At 58.5% G+C, this 14,513-nt stretch overlaps 1 protein-coding gene across 17 annotated transcripts in view; it reads right to left on the bottom strand.

The window, feature by feature from the left end:
* Nucleotides 1-1,115: 1,115 nt before the first annotated feature.
* The window catches only part of WDR20 (WD repeat domain 20), a 66,078-nt gene continuing 52,680 nt past the window's right edge, over nt 1,116-14,513 (bottom strand). For 6 of the 17 annotated variants that reach the window (XM_047864165.1, XM_047864161.1, XM_047864163.1 and 3 more), the window contains 2 exons: nt 11,642-12,901; nt 1,689-1,993 (listed from right to left, as the gene is read on the bottom strand). In XM_047864165.1, the coding sequence (XP_047720121.1) occupies nt 1,940-1,993; nt 11,642-12,901 (1,314 nt within the window). In that variant the 3' untranslated portion in view covers nt 1,689-1,939. The other 11 variants (XR_007153304.1, XM_047864171.1, XM_047864178.1 and 8 more) reach the window with 8 other exon arrangements.

Here is a 14,513-nt window from a genome sequence, read left to right as displayed (position 1 = left end):
TTTAACAGTTGTCCTGGGCCCAGCCAGGCCTCCACCTGTCCCTTCACAGGAAGAGGAGACGACCCCGGGGCGGGGGGGGGGTCACAAGAGGAACTCTGGACTTCATTTTCCAAGACGGCCCTTGGTGACCCTGCGGCAGTCCGTGGGCCTCGTGCGTCTCTGGACCTGCAGGGCTGGGGTTCTGTGCGTCACCGACAGCGCCTGGAAACCAGCGCTTTGACCAAGAGGACAGACGCCAACTCTCTGGGACGTGCTGTTTTAATGCGCAGGTCATACCGGATGTACAGGATACATAAATCGATTGTCTCACTTAAAACAACAGGGTGTCCGTGCTTCCTGGTGTTCACCTTCCCCAAAGTGCACGTCCCTGGGACCCAGAGGCTCCGTGAGCAGCTGTACCGGGCCTCTCCTCTGAGAAGCAGCCACGGCCTGGGGTGAAGCATCGGTCCTGTCGCTGCGCTTGCAGAAACGATGAAAACAGAGTGCACGTCTCGAAGGGCGTACGCTCGCTTTTCTCCCTAAGTCGTGTGGGCAGTGCCCCAGACTAATGTGCTCGCTTAGAGAGAGGCGAGTCACACGCTCCTGGTTTACGGCCACACCAAATAAAAATGCCTTCAGGGGGTGCAGCTGCGTACGGCTTTTTAAAGCTGAGAATGTTCTGCCTGGCCGCTGCACTTCACCGCAGTTCTCTCGCCTGTGGAGTCGACGAGTGCTTGTGGCGCGACCTCCGCGCAGAGCCGTTCCTGAGCCGGTTTCCACCAAACACAAATCCCGCACGGTCCCGGGGCCCTCAGTCCCCGCGGAGAACGGAGCCCTCCACGCTCCCCAGAGGCCGACGGACGGACGAGCGCTCACGGGCTTCCAATGACAACAGCCGGGCCTTAGAGCAGGAAGGAAAGAACGATTCGCCGGAGCCCATCCACACATGCGCAGGCACCCACGACGGCCGTGACAGTGAGCCTGAAGACGGGGCCGCGGAACTCTCCAGCTGAGCCGCGCTCGCTCGAGCGGCCCGTCCTGGCCGGGGCACCGCCAGCAGAGAGGGAGGGCTTCCGGGAACGTGGTGGAAAAAGGGGTAATTTTATACCAAACTTTAATTGAACAAAAGGTTACATTAAAAATGGAGCCGACTTGACAAAAGATAAACAAATGGTGTATTCAAGGTAGTTTTAATATTAATATTTTTTTCATGAATTAGAAATATCGCTCTTAAATTGATGAAAATTACTGGTGAAGTAACCACGTCCCCCAGAAGCAGAATTCCATTATTTGTACATATAATACAGAGCCAGACTACACTGGAAACAACAGTATTAAAATAAATGTTAAGATTAAAAAGCATCTATACACCCTGGAGGGCCGTGAGTCCGTGAGACCCATATTTAAAGTCATTTCCTAACAGCAGTGAACTATTTTAAGTGCAAACGACTCGTGAAGATCTCAGATCGCAGCATCCACCGTCCTGAATGGCAGATTCCCGTCAGAAGGTGACAACTTTCACGAGTGCCCTCCGGGTTGCCTTCTGACCACCTAAGTATAAAGACATCAGTGCAAAACCAGAGTGAAGTGCTATTTGTAAGAGTTGAGTTTAAGGGGATTTCTTGTCCAAGAAACATTTTACACTATGTATGTATGTATATACTATATATATATATATATATATGTATGGATACACACACACACACACATATATATATGAGATTTTAATTACATTGAACTTTTGAGTAAAAAGCAAGAAAATCCCATTTCTTATTTTTTACTGCAGCCCCACAAGAACGATTTAAAAATGGCAACGGCTTCTTTGGGTGAGTGGCAGAGAAGGCGGTTTCGAGCGGGCCCCGAGGGTCTTCCCACGACTCCGGGTGACAGCTGCCTCCGCGAGTGTCCGCGCCCGGGGCTCCCGCCTCCGTCCGTCGCTCCCTCAGGACCGCGTGGGTCACTATACTACAGTTCCACCTGGAGAGCTGGCCTGGTTTTGGGATGACAATAAGCCCTGCAAACAAAGCAGTTTACATTAATCCAGCAAAACACGGGGCAGCCAAGAAAGCCACACTCCTCCTTCGCCAGCCGGCTCGCGTGACCAGAGTTACCCTGTCGGCCTGTCGGCCAGTGTCCTCTGTCCTCTACTTCATTGTCATTCATGTCATTGTGTGACATTCCTAACTAATCAGGAGCCACTGAACCCGGCCCCTGCCTGGCTGTCCTCCGGTGGGCAGGGCTGGCCCGGGGTCCCCGGCACGTCGTGGGCCCGAAGGCGAGGGGCGGCCGGACGCCACCCTCCCCAGAGGCCGCGGCTCACGGCCACGGCGAGGTCCCCAGGAGAGGTCCCCGTTGGCGCCCACGGCCACGGCCACCCCACCTGCACACCCGGCCCCGCGAGCCGGTCGGCGCCCTCTGGTTGGGGTGCGACGGTGGTGCCGCCCCCCCATCCCCGGCTTTAGCACCAGCGTGGACTCGGCCGGTGGACAGAGAAGGATCTGGGCCACGGGTGGGGAGGCCCAGAAGGCGGCCCACACCCGCGCTGTGGCGGCTCGGGGAACAGGGTGCAGGAGGTGGTGTGTGTGCCACGGGGCGGCCCCTCCCCGCAGGCGGGAGGCCTCTGGACTCCACGTGTGAGCGGGGCCGCGGCCGAGAGCTAACCGTGGGCGTGGGTGCGCGTGTGTGCTCATCGCGGAGTTCCGTCACGGGCTGGCGGGCGACCGTCGCGGAGAAGTTTCAGGTCACAAGAGGGCAACGCTGAAGCTACGGCTTTTCGGCTCTGTGAACACACGCTTACGCTGTCCCCCAAAATGCTTCCGTCCGTGACTCGTGGACCCACGACGAGCCTTGACCTCCACACAACCGCAGCTGTGTTTCCACCCACTGCACTTGTGCGGACACCCCGGGGCTGCGCCCACACCTGGCCGGAGGGAAGCCGGGCAAGTCGCTGCCCCCCCCCCCCCCCCCCCGCTCACGCCTCGTTTCTTCAGACTGCCCCCCCCCCCCCCCCCGTGACTCTGGACACGATCAGGAAGCCAAGGGCCAACAGGGTGTGACAACTGAGCCCCACGCAGGGTGTCCGGGAGCACAGCCTGGTCTGATGCGCCCCCCGTGTTTCCCACTCACGCCCATCAAGGGGCCGCGGGACAGACGGCTCAGCACACCCGACCTCGGGCCGCCGCTGACCGGGGCCGCCTCCCAGCCTCCACGGAGCGGCGGGGAGGCCGGCAAGGCCCGACGCCCTCTCGGTGGCGACGTGAGGAAACCTTTAACACAAGGATGCGCCGCCTCCCTCGTCAAGGTGTCAGGTGATTCCGACTAACAGAGTGGTTTCCGGGAGCTACGGGGTGTCCTGGACAGCTTGTCAAGTCTACAAAATAAAGACCTCGCTTTTCTCTCCAAACCAGAGAAAAGTACTCCGCTCCTCCCGCCAATGGGAGAACCACGATCCGGTCTGGGGACAGAGCCACACACCCTGCTCAGCGGTGGTTGCACTTATTTAAATACCAAGGACACTCTGAGAAAGGCCCCTCCCCCCCCCCCACACACACACATTAGGGAAGGTGTTATCTCTAGACCGGCCTGGTCCAACACAAGGTCAAGGCAAGCCACGTGTGAAATTTAAAATTCTAGTAGCACATTTAACAAGTGAGAAAAAGGTGAAACTATATATTTAACCTAATATATCCCATGTTATTTCAACACAGAATCAATTTAAAAATTACGAATGACGGACTTGACGTTATTTTCTCCCACAAAGCCTTTGAGGCGGGCGCTGTAGCACATCTCCGTTCGGCCCGGCCCCGTTCCTGGTGCTCTGTGGCCACAGGTGGCCCTCGACGACAGGCTGTGGTGCCGAGCGCGGGCCTGGCCGCCCAACGCCACCCCCTCCACCGCCCGCCCCACGCCTTAGCCTCTCTCTAGTTGTGGGTGTGCAGTTCCCGTGGAGGGCGGGTGCTAAGGCACGGAGGTGGCCGGGGGCCCCAGCTTCCTGGGCCTGAAGTCAGCAGGGACACGGCGCCTCCACTGGCTGACCATCTCCTCTCCCCCGAGATGCCGCCTCGTCCTTGGGGCCCGGCAGGGAGGCCCGCTCTCCTCTCCTCCTAGGTGACACACGCACACACACACATACACACACATACACACACACACTCATTCTCCGGCTTCCGTTGGCTGAAGCCTCAACCCCACAGGAACGACCCCCTGCGGCCCCGCGGTCCGTGAGGCCCAGGCTCGAAACAGACCGTGAAGGTTAGCTAAGCGAGCGACCACCCCAACGCCACCCCTCCTCACAACAACCCTCTACTGCCACATGTCCAGGGAGCGGCAGGGTCCGGATACCAGGGTTATGAGCCCTTCCGATGTCAACCCCGGTGAATGAATCTTTAATAATGGACACGGTGCAGCAGTGCGCACCAGGGACCCACCCCCAGGGTGCCGCCCCTCGGGTACCGAGCTGGCGAGCAGTCCGGGATGCCAGGCCCGGCTGTGGGTGACAGACCCGAGGGCTCCCTGGAGCCCTCAACCAGAGCAAAGGGAGAAGGGACAGAAAGGCGGAAGCAGGACCACCGGCGGGCCACCCGGGCCCCGCCCAGGGAGCCCCGAACCCCGGGGTGCAGGTGCTTCTGGTGTGCGGGTGAGGGTCCGTGACGTTCCTCGGAGGGTGCGAGGGCGCGTCTGACACAGGCAGCGGGCGAGGGCCGGGTCTCGCCACCGGCAGCGGGAGGTCAGTGGGACGCAGACCCGCACCCGTTCGCCTCCTACAGATGGAACTCGCTTTGCCGTGATGGACAGCAGAGGCACCGGGGAAAGACTGCCGCTCAAACAGAAATTCAACGTCAAGCTCACCTTCTCTCTGGACGCCGTGCTTTAGTTTAAAGGTTACTGGGGGACAAAGAGAAAGATGGAGAACACACACAGGCCCCCAACAGAGACCAGACCACTCAGGAGGGAGGCCAGCTGCCATCGTCACTTAAGAACAGTTTGGGGCGCATCCCGGCGGGGGGGGGGGGGGGGTCCCTGGACCCGCCATCCGTGGCAGACGCACAGTGGCCCTGCCGCCTGGTCTGCCTGCTCCCGAGGCCGGCTTGCACTTCACTGCGTCCTCACTGGTTATTTTCACGGGGAGGGGACAGCAAAGACCAGGCCCGGTTTAGAGACAGCCGTGCCCGTCTGGCCTGCCCGACGACCTTGCCGTGTCGGTGTCCTCAGCGGTGTGGGGACCAGTTTCACGAACGGCAAGTCTGCCCTGGCCCAGACCCCGAGAATCTGCCTAACACCCTATCGGGCCCCAGGAAGGAAGCGGTTACCGGAATAGTGACAATCCGGAGTCTAATATTTACTAGGCCGTCCCGCCGTCACCAGACTTGCCGTTTTATTGCTGCTAGAGATCTCACTCGAAAATTAAGCGAGGAGATACTCCAGCTCTTGGTCACACAGAGACTAAGAGGCAGATGCCATTTGTAAATTGATGTCCTTTTACAGATGGCACGGGCACAGTGAGAAATCTCAGCAGGCTAACTTCTTCCAGAACGCCCGAGCCACACACCCCTCTTGCCTGACCCTCCACGAGACCCTCACGACTCGCATGACCCAAGCGCTGCATGAAGAGCCCGTGGAAGCCTGGTGGAGCCGAAGCCCCAGACCGCACGGCCAGGGTCAGGGGTGGGCACAGCACAGCCCTGGTTCCCCGCGAGGGTGACCCCCCCCCCCCCAGGGCCCCTCGTGGCCCCCGACCCACTGCTCACTTTGGGCCTGGGGCCTTAGCTCCTGCTGGGCAGTAAACAGACCCTGTCCCTGTGGTAGCCTTGACCTGCCCAACGACAGGTCACATCGGGGGTGACAATTTCCCCCAGGGAGACCACTCGGCCTGATGCCTCAAGAGAAACTCACCCGGAGAAAATGATGCTCTTTTCAGACATCCGGGCAAAAGGCTTTCTTGGGGCACAAGCATGTTGGGGCAGCTCAGAACTCTGCCTGGGGGAAAAGCACCCCCTTCCTATGGCACGAGGAGGGGGCGCTCTTGTGTACCCTAAAAGCGCCTCTGGCTGGAGTCGCTTCAAGAGGGTCTCAGCCACCCTGGCCCCCACCCAGAGCGAGATGCTGGTCTGGAGGCCACCAGCACTCAAGGAGGGGAGGGGACCGGGCGCCTCCAGAGGCTCTGTCCCTTGCAGGAGACCACGGGTCCACAATCAACGGTTTCTTCCCACAGGCAGACACACAGGAGGATGGAGTATTTTTTCAAGGCACAGACTATTTTTAAAAGATTAAAATGTCGTGTGTGTCTTTCTCAACTTGCTGTCAACCTCGCAGCGTTTAGGGCCGAAAAGCTACTCCCCGCTAAGGGAAAAACATGCTGTTGCTGTCGGGAGATCAGGTCGGCCGCTGTGAGGGCGGACGAGCGACAGGCTCGTCTGCGCTGGCAGCTTAGCGTGAGAGGCGAAGTGCACGACACTTCGCGCCGGGCGCTCGGGAGGACGGCACCGTCAGAGGGTTCGGGGTCCAGCCCCCGGAGCACGCGGAGAGGCAGCCCGGAGGGAGCTCCGGGCCCGAACGTCTCCTGTCAAGGAGCAGCCCCGGGGCCCGAGCAGGTGACCTCCCACAGCCTCCGGGGCCCTTGCAGATCCAGGCTGGAGTCCGGCCTCGAGGGGCTCAGGGCCAGGGAGGCCGGGGTGCAGCTGGGGGGCCCGGGGCAGGGGGAGGACACCTCCCTGCAGGACGAGGCGAACCGCTGACTCTTCCCACCCCACGTGGGCCGGGCGTCTCCGGAAGGACGGCTCCACGGCGGCCACGAGGCCTCAGGCGGGCCATGTGAGACGAGGAGGAAGACGAGGACAGCCTGGGACAGGAGCTCCTCCAGGAGCCGGCCCGCCTCGGTGCCCCCAGCTACTGGCCAGGGGACCCAACGGGACGCCCGACGCCGAGCCGCTGGCGGCCCAGGCCGCCCCCTCGCGCGTCCGCGCCGTCGCCGAGAACCTTCACCCGGCGCAGCCGAGGAGTCCGTCGGCACCTCTGCTGCTCGGAGCAGTGAGTCTCCAGTCACGAAGACGCGGAACTGGGCGGAAGTGTGGGAACTCCCGTGGCTGTTGGAGCTCTCGACATGAACAAGCACCGAGAAACTTCCTTCTCCGGCCAGCTGGGACTGCCGCACAGCCTTGCTGTGGAAGTGACCACTGGAAACTGTCCACGCGTCCGGTGTTGGCACGCGTTTACGGACAGAGGGCCCCCGAGCGCCTGGGGACACGCGTGGGCGGGGAGGCCCCGGCCGCGACGGGGACGAGGGAACAGCTAAGACCCAAGACAGTGCCACACAAACACCGTTTTCTTAACATGAGAAATCACCAATACTGCCATGAAAGCCTCATTAATTACTGTAACAGTTAAGAACTTAACTTACCAGCATGTCATGTTAGGAAGCCTCTTCATCAAATTTATTTGTCAAGAAGTTAGATGAAAACGTAACAAAGGACACAAATTTCACTTCTGATTTTCATTAAACGTAAATAATCATACAATTTTATACGATGCCACCTAACACAGCAGTCCTTATAAACTTAGGTATACAGAAATAAAAAACGCAGGAAATTCTTCCTTTACCCTTTGAGAGGCAGCAGCTGGAGTGTGACCGAGGTACCAGGGGGACTGTCCCCTCCACAGGGTCGGGGGAGGGTGCATTTTCTTACGGCTCAGAACCTGGGCTCTGAACCCAAGTGCTTTTCAACGCAAGCCCTGGACCCCATTCTCCAGCCTGCCATCGGCGCTCGCGGGCCATCACCGGGCTCACGGCGCTGAGCCCCCTGACGACCCGAACACATGACAGTCCCAAGCAGCCCAGTGCGACAGGCGTGCTGACGGGGGGCCTCGCCAATCGGTCCCTGATGTGCCCCCGGGACGGCTGACGCTGCCAGGTTACTTATCAAGCCCACCACACGCACGTGGAGGCTCCCTGCTGAGGGAGGACACCCCGACAGTGGGCGCAGCCCACACGACGGGACAGTGGCTCAGAGGCCAGGAGGGGCGGGGCCGTGCCGAGCCCTCGGGCGCAGAGCGGGACGCTGCGTTCCGCGCCTCTCTCCCGGAAGAGCCCGGGGAACTCTGCTGCTAGGTCTTTCTCGGGTTCCCTCCCCGGCCCTCCCTGACCCTTAGGCTTTCCCCCCTCACCCTCTGAGCTTCCCCAACAAAGAACCGAACGTCTCCCTCCCAAGGCGAGAGGGGAGCCCCGTACGCGGTGCAGACGTCTGACCGAGCAGCTCCACCGATTTCTGCACAAACTCAGTATCTGACGAGGGTCTTAACGATTCAGTGGAGGAACCAGGGGTACGGCTGCCCGGCTACCCGCCAGCTGGGACTCGGGTCCCCCGGGACGTGTGTGCAGGCCCGCAGACAGGTGGAGCCTCGAGGCGCTTCGCTCTCCCCTTTCCCGTCAGAGGCGCGGACGCTCAGTTCCAGGCAATGGCGCACAGAACATTTCAAAAACGCTAGAAGCTTCAATCAGCACACGAGACAAAATTAGGATTCTTTACCACTATTTAAGTGAATGTAGAACCCAAAGTTACTGATTGTTTTTCCGGAGTCTGCCCACTGCCTCTGACACATCTGCTTTTAGAAGAAGGCAGCGTTTTCCAAAGGCTTCTCTCTCCAGCCCTCGAAGGGATTTTAACCCCCCTGCCCCTGAGTAAGGGAGGATCTCAGAGAAGGGCTGGGGTGGCCGGGGGGGCTCGGAAGCCACAGCACGGCAGGCTGGAGAGAGGCGAGCCGGGGCAGGGCAGGCAGCAAGGACCACGCACGATAGGAAAGCTGTGCTGGCCAAGCAGTAACGGCCTCCTCTTGCCAAAGGCTGTTCTATTCCAGAAGTTGGGTGAGAAAAGATATTCTTGCTCAGGATAATGTTTAAGCAAAAACACCTGAAATAGTTTCAGTGAGGAAGCTCCAAGTTTGGTGCGGAAACTACAAAATCACCCCAGGGCCACCGTGGAAGCAGCTTGGCCCTGGGCCCTACACACCTGAGATCAGGACCCCGGGGGCCCCCCTCCCCGCACCCCACAGCTGCAGGAGTCATCGTGGGAAGCCAGTCTAAGGGAGGCCCGCCCCTCCAAGCGCCCCCTCCGCCAGCGGCCAGCAGCTCTACTCCTGCTCCTCCGGATTGCAGGAAAGGGGGTGGGTGTCACAAGAGCGGGCCACGCGGCGCTCCCCAGCTCCTGACATCCAGCAAGTCCCCGGAGAGGGGACCCCAGGAACTGGAAGAACAAGATTGTGACCAAGCCCCAAATCCCAAACTGTGACAGGACCATGGTCTTTAACACTGGGTGGGGGGAGGGGGTTGGGGAGAGAAACACCACGGGCTCCTATGAGCACATGTTGAGGCCTGATTTTAAGGAAACCATACTCTCCTCTTGCCTCTCCTGCCCCCAACTCCCACCGACAGACTCCGCCTGGGTCGCCCAGCAGGGCCCCCCGAGCCGTCCCTCCCTTACCTCAGCCCGTGCAGCTAAGGGTGCCAGGGGGTGAAAGGGATCAGAGAGTGCCCGGTCCCCAGAAAGCGCACCCATCACGGCTTTGGAGCGATGCCCTCAGAACCAGGTCAGCATAAGCTTCCCCACGAAGGCTACTTACCTGGGACCAGCCACTCGTTACCTGGGCCAAATACAAGTCCTGAATTTTGAAACTGCATACTCACTCAATGCCTCAGAAGCATTTGAAATGAAACCTCCAGAACGATGTAAAACCACACCTGAAGTGCTGGCTACGAATCTCTCCATCCGACAGCCTGATTTCGCTTCCGAACTTGAAACCGTCCCCAAGGCCGGCTGACTTTGCTAACCTTAGGTCAGTTAACATTTAGGAACAGAGGACCGTATCTTACAAGCCAACGGGACACGAACATATACCCGGGGACACGACGCACAAACGGCAGGGGCGAGATGCCCCCGGCCGGCCAGCAGGCTTCTCGCGGGGCAGAGCACTGCCACTGGTAACAGAAACCCCTCGCATTCAAGGGGCAGGGTGGGTAGAGCGGATGGCCCCAGCGGGAGGCGCGGGGGGGAGGCAAGCAGGCCCGGGAAGCGGGGGCCCGGGGAAGGTGGGGACGGGCTGCGGGAGGAGCACACAGAGCCGCTGCTCCGGCACCAGAGCTGGGCGCTGCAGAGACAGGAAAGCACCCCCGGTGTCTGCTTCGCTGAATCGCAGCCACTACTCAAACCGGTGTCAACGAGCAGCAGCATCTCTAGGCTTCATCACAAAGGTGTGCAACACAGAAAACAAACCGAAACGACCAAAGTAAGTTAACAAACGAGATAACCGCCATCTTGAACCTAAGACAGGCAGCTCAAAGAACCAGGTCCTCCAGGTGAAACTGGAACTTGCAACTCCTCGCACACGTGATCGGGACCACGGGCGTGAGAACCCGAGACTGCAGCGCCCGGGCAGAAGCAGCTCGGGGTCCCCCGGAGGGAAGCGCCCACGGCCGCTCCCTCGGCTCCCGAGCAGCCACGAGGCCACCAGGGCCAGGGGTGAGGCCCTCCGGAAGGAAGCCACTGAGGACAGAGCCCAAGCGGAGCCACGACAGCCGTCCAGTAAGAAGAGAAGGGGGCAACCTGCACTCTGGGCGGGAAAACAAAACCCAGACCAGCGCCCCCTCTGGAAGTGCCTGGAATCTTCACAAAACGGGGCTGCGGAGTCTGTCCTGGGCCAGGGTCGTGCCTTTTTGACCAAAAAACATCGTCAAACAACAACGACAACAAAACCCACACACACACGAGAAAACAAAAAAACAAAACAAAACAAAACAAAAACCACAAAAGAAACCAAAACCGCCTTTCCCTTGTTGGAAAAAAAAACATAAGCAAAATGCATCCAACGTGAAGGGTCTCGGCTTCTGTGGCAACAGGCATTTGTGACCACTGCTGGGGCGCCCTCGGCCCACGGTCCCCGGGACAGCCAGGCTCGGAGGAGTGTGGGGTTTTGTTTAGTGCACAGATTCTCAATCAAAGTGCTACAAACTGCTTCTTTGAAAAAAGATGTTTATTAATAAACAATTTTAATTGTCATAAAATGACTAAAATGGGTTTTAAAAATTAAGGCTCTTCTCTTTCTGTGGATTGCCAGAACAATGTAAAAATAATATCAATCAACCCTGCTGAATGCTTTGTTCCTAAAGTTAAATTTCATAGATTCCTAAACATTTTATGATTAAGATAAAAACTGGCCTATAAATGACAATTAATGGCCGCCCATACTGAACACACACTCCGATCAGGTGTACAACATTCTAATTGAGTAGTTAAGCAAAAATATTCCAGTTAAAGCAGAAATTTTAATTTTAGCATTGAAAGTCATTGTTCCCCACACGGTCATGATTTTCCTAAAATCGAAGTCGTCTAATACAGGAACGCTAACCTTGGGACTCTATATATTCCCAGGAGGGTGACTGACTTGGCTGGCAATTAGTTTGATTATATTTTTTTAAACGTTCTAAGTTGAATTATCAAATGATTCAGAATTACATGGCATGCAGTATCCAAAATTATGGCTCTGATGCATTTAGATTTACATTAAGAGTACGAAGTGCCATTCACATTCATTGTACACCCCACCCTCCCGCAAGAAAAAAATCACTACCTATTCGAGTTCTAGATCTGGTGCAGCATTAAGGATTAAAACTTACCACTTTACCAGGCCTTCCCCATGTGCAAATAAATCCCTCCTGACAAGCAGTGACTAGACAGTCTTCAAGAAAAATTAACACAGTCAGTCTTTCGTGTGCTATCTTTTTACAGATGAGCGGCTCTAACAAGGGAACGTCTTCCATCCGAGGACACAGGGGCGTCCCCAGGGTTTTAGCGGGGTCCGTTTTGGTTTTAGTAACCAGGTTCAGTTTGTCGCTGCTCTTGCTGGAAATGTGTCCCATGCTATGGTTTCGCTTGTGGTCTTTCTCGTGGTGCCTGTCCTTCCGGTCGTGCAGGGAGAGTGTCGCGAATTTGCTGACCCCAGAAGCGATGGCCCCGTCGGCCACGCTGCTCTTGCTGCCGGCGCTGGAGACGGTGGAATGCGGGAGGCTGTTGGAGCGGGGCAGGGGCGGGGGCGCGGAGTTGCCGGGCGTCGTGACGCTGTTCCCAGTGCTGCCGGCGGGAGGGCTCGTGGCGTTCATGACATTTGTGTGTGTCCTTGCTCTCGAGAGCGGCTGGTGGGGGAAAAGGATGTCTTCCGTGAGGTCCCAGAGGCAGAGCTGCGTGTCCTGGCCCACGGAGCCGAACCGGTACGTGACGCTGACGGGGCGGCTCTCGGCCGAGTTCCGTTTCGACAGCCTGGACTGCGTGCTATTGGCTCGATCTCTGCCGAAATGGAGGAGGTCCTGGAAGTCCTCGTCGCTGCCACTAAACTCCATGGGGTCGCTCTCTTCCACGCTAGTGGTATAGGGGTCAAACGCCACAACACTGACCCAGGATTTGTGCCCGTGGCCTCTAGCTATCACTCGGCAGTCTACGAAAGACCAGACCGTCACCAGGTCGTCCTCGCCCCCCGTCACGATGTACTTGCCGTCCGGGCTCCAGCACACACACAGCAGGCCCCCGAAGTAGCTCTTCATTGTGCCGTGCAACTCCACCGAGTCGAAGTTGAACACCCGCAGGAACCCGTCCTGGCTCACACACGCCAAGAACTTGCCGTCTGGGGAGAAAGCAAACTCGTTGAGGGCCCCCTCGCCCACCGTCCACTTAAGGAGAGGGTTCCTCGTGGATTTGCTCTTGCAAGTGTGCACGGCAAAGCTCTCGCCCTGCTTCAGAAGCTGGTAGTGGGGGGCTGTGGTACCACAAGTGTGCTCCACATTATACAAGTACATGTTCCCACTGGCGTGGGCTACTAGGAAAAGGCTTTCCGAACCGGGAACCCATTTGACACAGGTTACGCGTGACTTGTCTATTAGTCTCTGTGAAGACAAAGGAGAACAAGTTATCACAATGGAGCAGCTTTAACGGTCTACTTTTCCAGCAAGAAACGTGTCTGCTTCTCGGTGAGAAGGGAAGTCCGTCCAGGCACTGCACTCTCTATCCCGCGGTCGGCCAAGCCAGCGAAGAGCATCGGGGCCCCTTGTGGAATTAATTACTCTCTAGAATCGCGCTGGGGCGTTAGGCCACTGGCTTTCGCTGAGGGAGTCAGTCATTCCACACACACTGTCGAGAGCCTACTCTGAGCCACACACTGTACCAGGCGCTGGGACACACTGGTCACAGGGCCAGCCCCCGGGCAACTTTCGTTTCTTAGGCTAGGAGCGTCTGAATCTGTGATTCCTGGCACCTACACACAGCATCCTCTCTACGAAGACCCCCGGGAAAATCTCGCGGTCCTCACAGCGGGGAGCGCTACGCCTCCTGGCCCCTCTGCGTCTTACGGCGGTGATGTAAGTCATGTGCTGACTACACCTGCCCCCCTGCTGTGGCCGCTCCAGGGTGGGCAGTCCCTGTGCAGCCGCTGGCAACAGCACACGGGACTTCAACGCACACTTCCTGGGCTCCACCTCAGCCCTGGCTTCACTGAAACTTCCTCACTCCCAGTCGCTGTGCTGTGTGCCTCTTTATAAGTACTTCCTCCAAATCTTCTCTGGAACAGGGTGGTGTTTAAAAAAACAAACAGACGATCGGTTCAGGAGTATGTGCCTGCCCACTGCCGCTCTGCTCCGTGCTAATTTCTGCTCCACTGACCAGCCGTTCCTTTAAAAAGCACACATCGGGAGTCCGGCCTTTAAAACCAGAGAACAAAAGGCCAGAGTAAAAACCACCCCAAGGCACAAGAAGCGCGCACTGCCCGGCTGGCGGACCTGACCGCGGGGCTCACGGTGCCCCTCTCCGGGGCGCCCGGTCCCCGATCACATCACCAGAAACCATCCACAAGTGCCTAAGACTCCCACGTTTGTAGACACTCCTCCTGCCAAACATTCCCGGCACCTGTCCCCCCGGGAGCCCAGCAGACCCCGGTGAGTGGAACGTACCGCTTCACCCAGCGGCCGGGACTCCCAGCCCGAGCCTCAGGGCCGACGCAAACCGCCCTCCCTCCCTCGCCATCTGCCTGGCGCGCACATCCTGCGTGCGCAGCCTCTTACAGAAAATCACAGAACGTGAAATAACCTGTTGTCTTCACAGAAGAGATGAATGAACCCTGCAAGCTGCCACAGATTACTAGACCACACAAGGGGAGAGGAGGGAGGCCTGGCCCCGCACAGCACGCGGGGCCCGGGGGGTCGGGCAGGGGCCACCGAGCGGCAGGTGACGCTGCTTACTGCCCCGGTGTGGGAGCCGCAGGACGGCCCGGCCGGCCCCCTTAATTAACACAGACGCACAAGCTGGCCTCGGGGACACAGCCGACGTTCTCGTCCCTCTTTCCCTTCCTACCCGCCCCCAAAAGGCGCCTGACCTACTCCGACGCGGGCAACCCGAAAGCCCAGCGACCACTCTGGCAGGGTCTCCCTTAGGCCTGCACTGCTTCTCCGCAAGAGGCTCCAGAGGTGACTCCGGGGCCCTCCCCACCCACCGGACCCGGCTGTA

Source organism: Prionailurus viverrinus, chromosome B3 (assembly GCF_022837055.1).
Source record: "Prionailurus viverrinus isolate Anna chromosome B3, UM_Priviv_1.0, whole genome shotgun sequence".
Lineage (NCBI taxonomy): Eukaryota > Metazoa > Chordata > Mammalia > Carnivora > Felidae > Prionailurus > Prionailurus viverrinus.
This window is presented reverse-complemented; position numbering and strand designations above follow the sequence as displayed.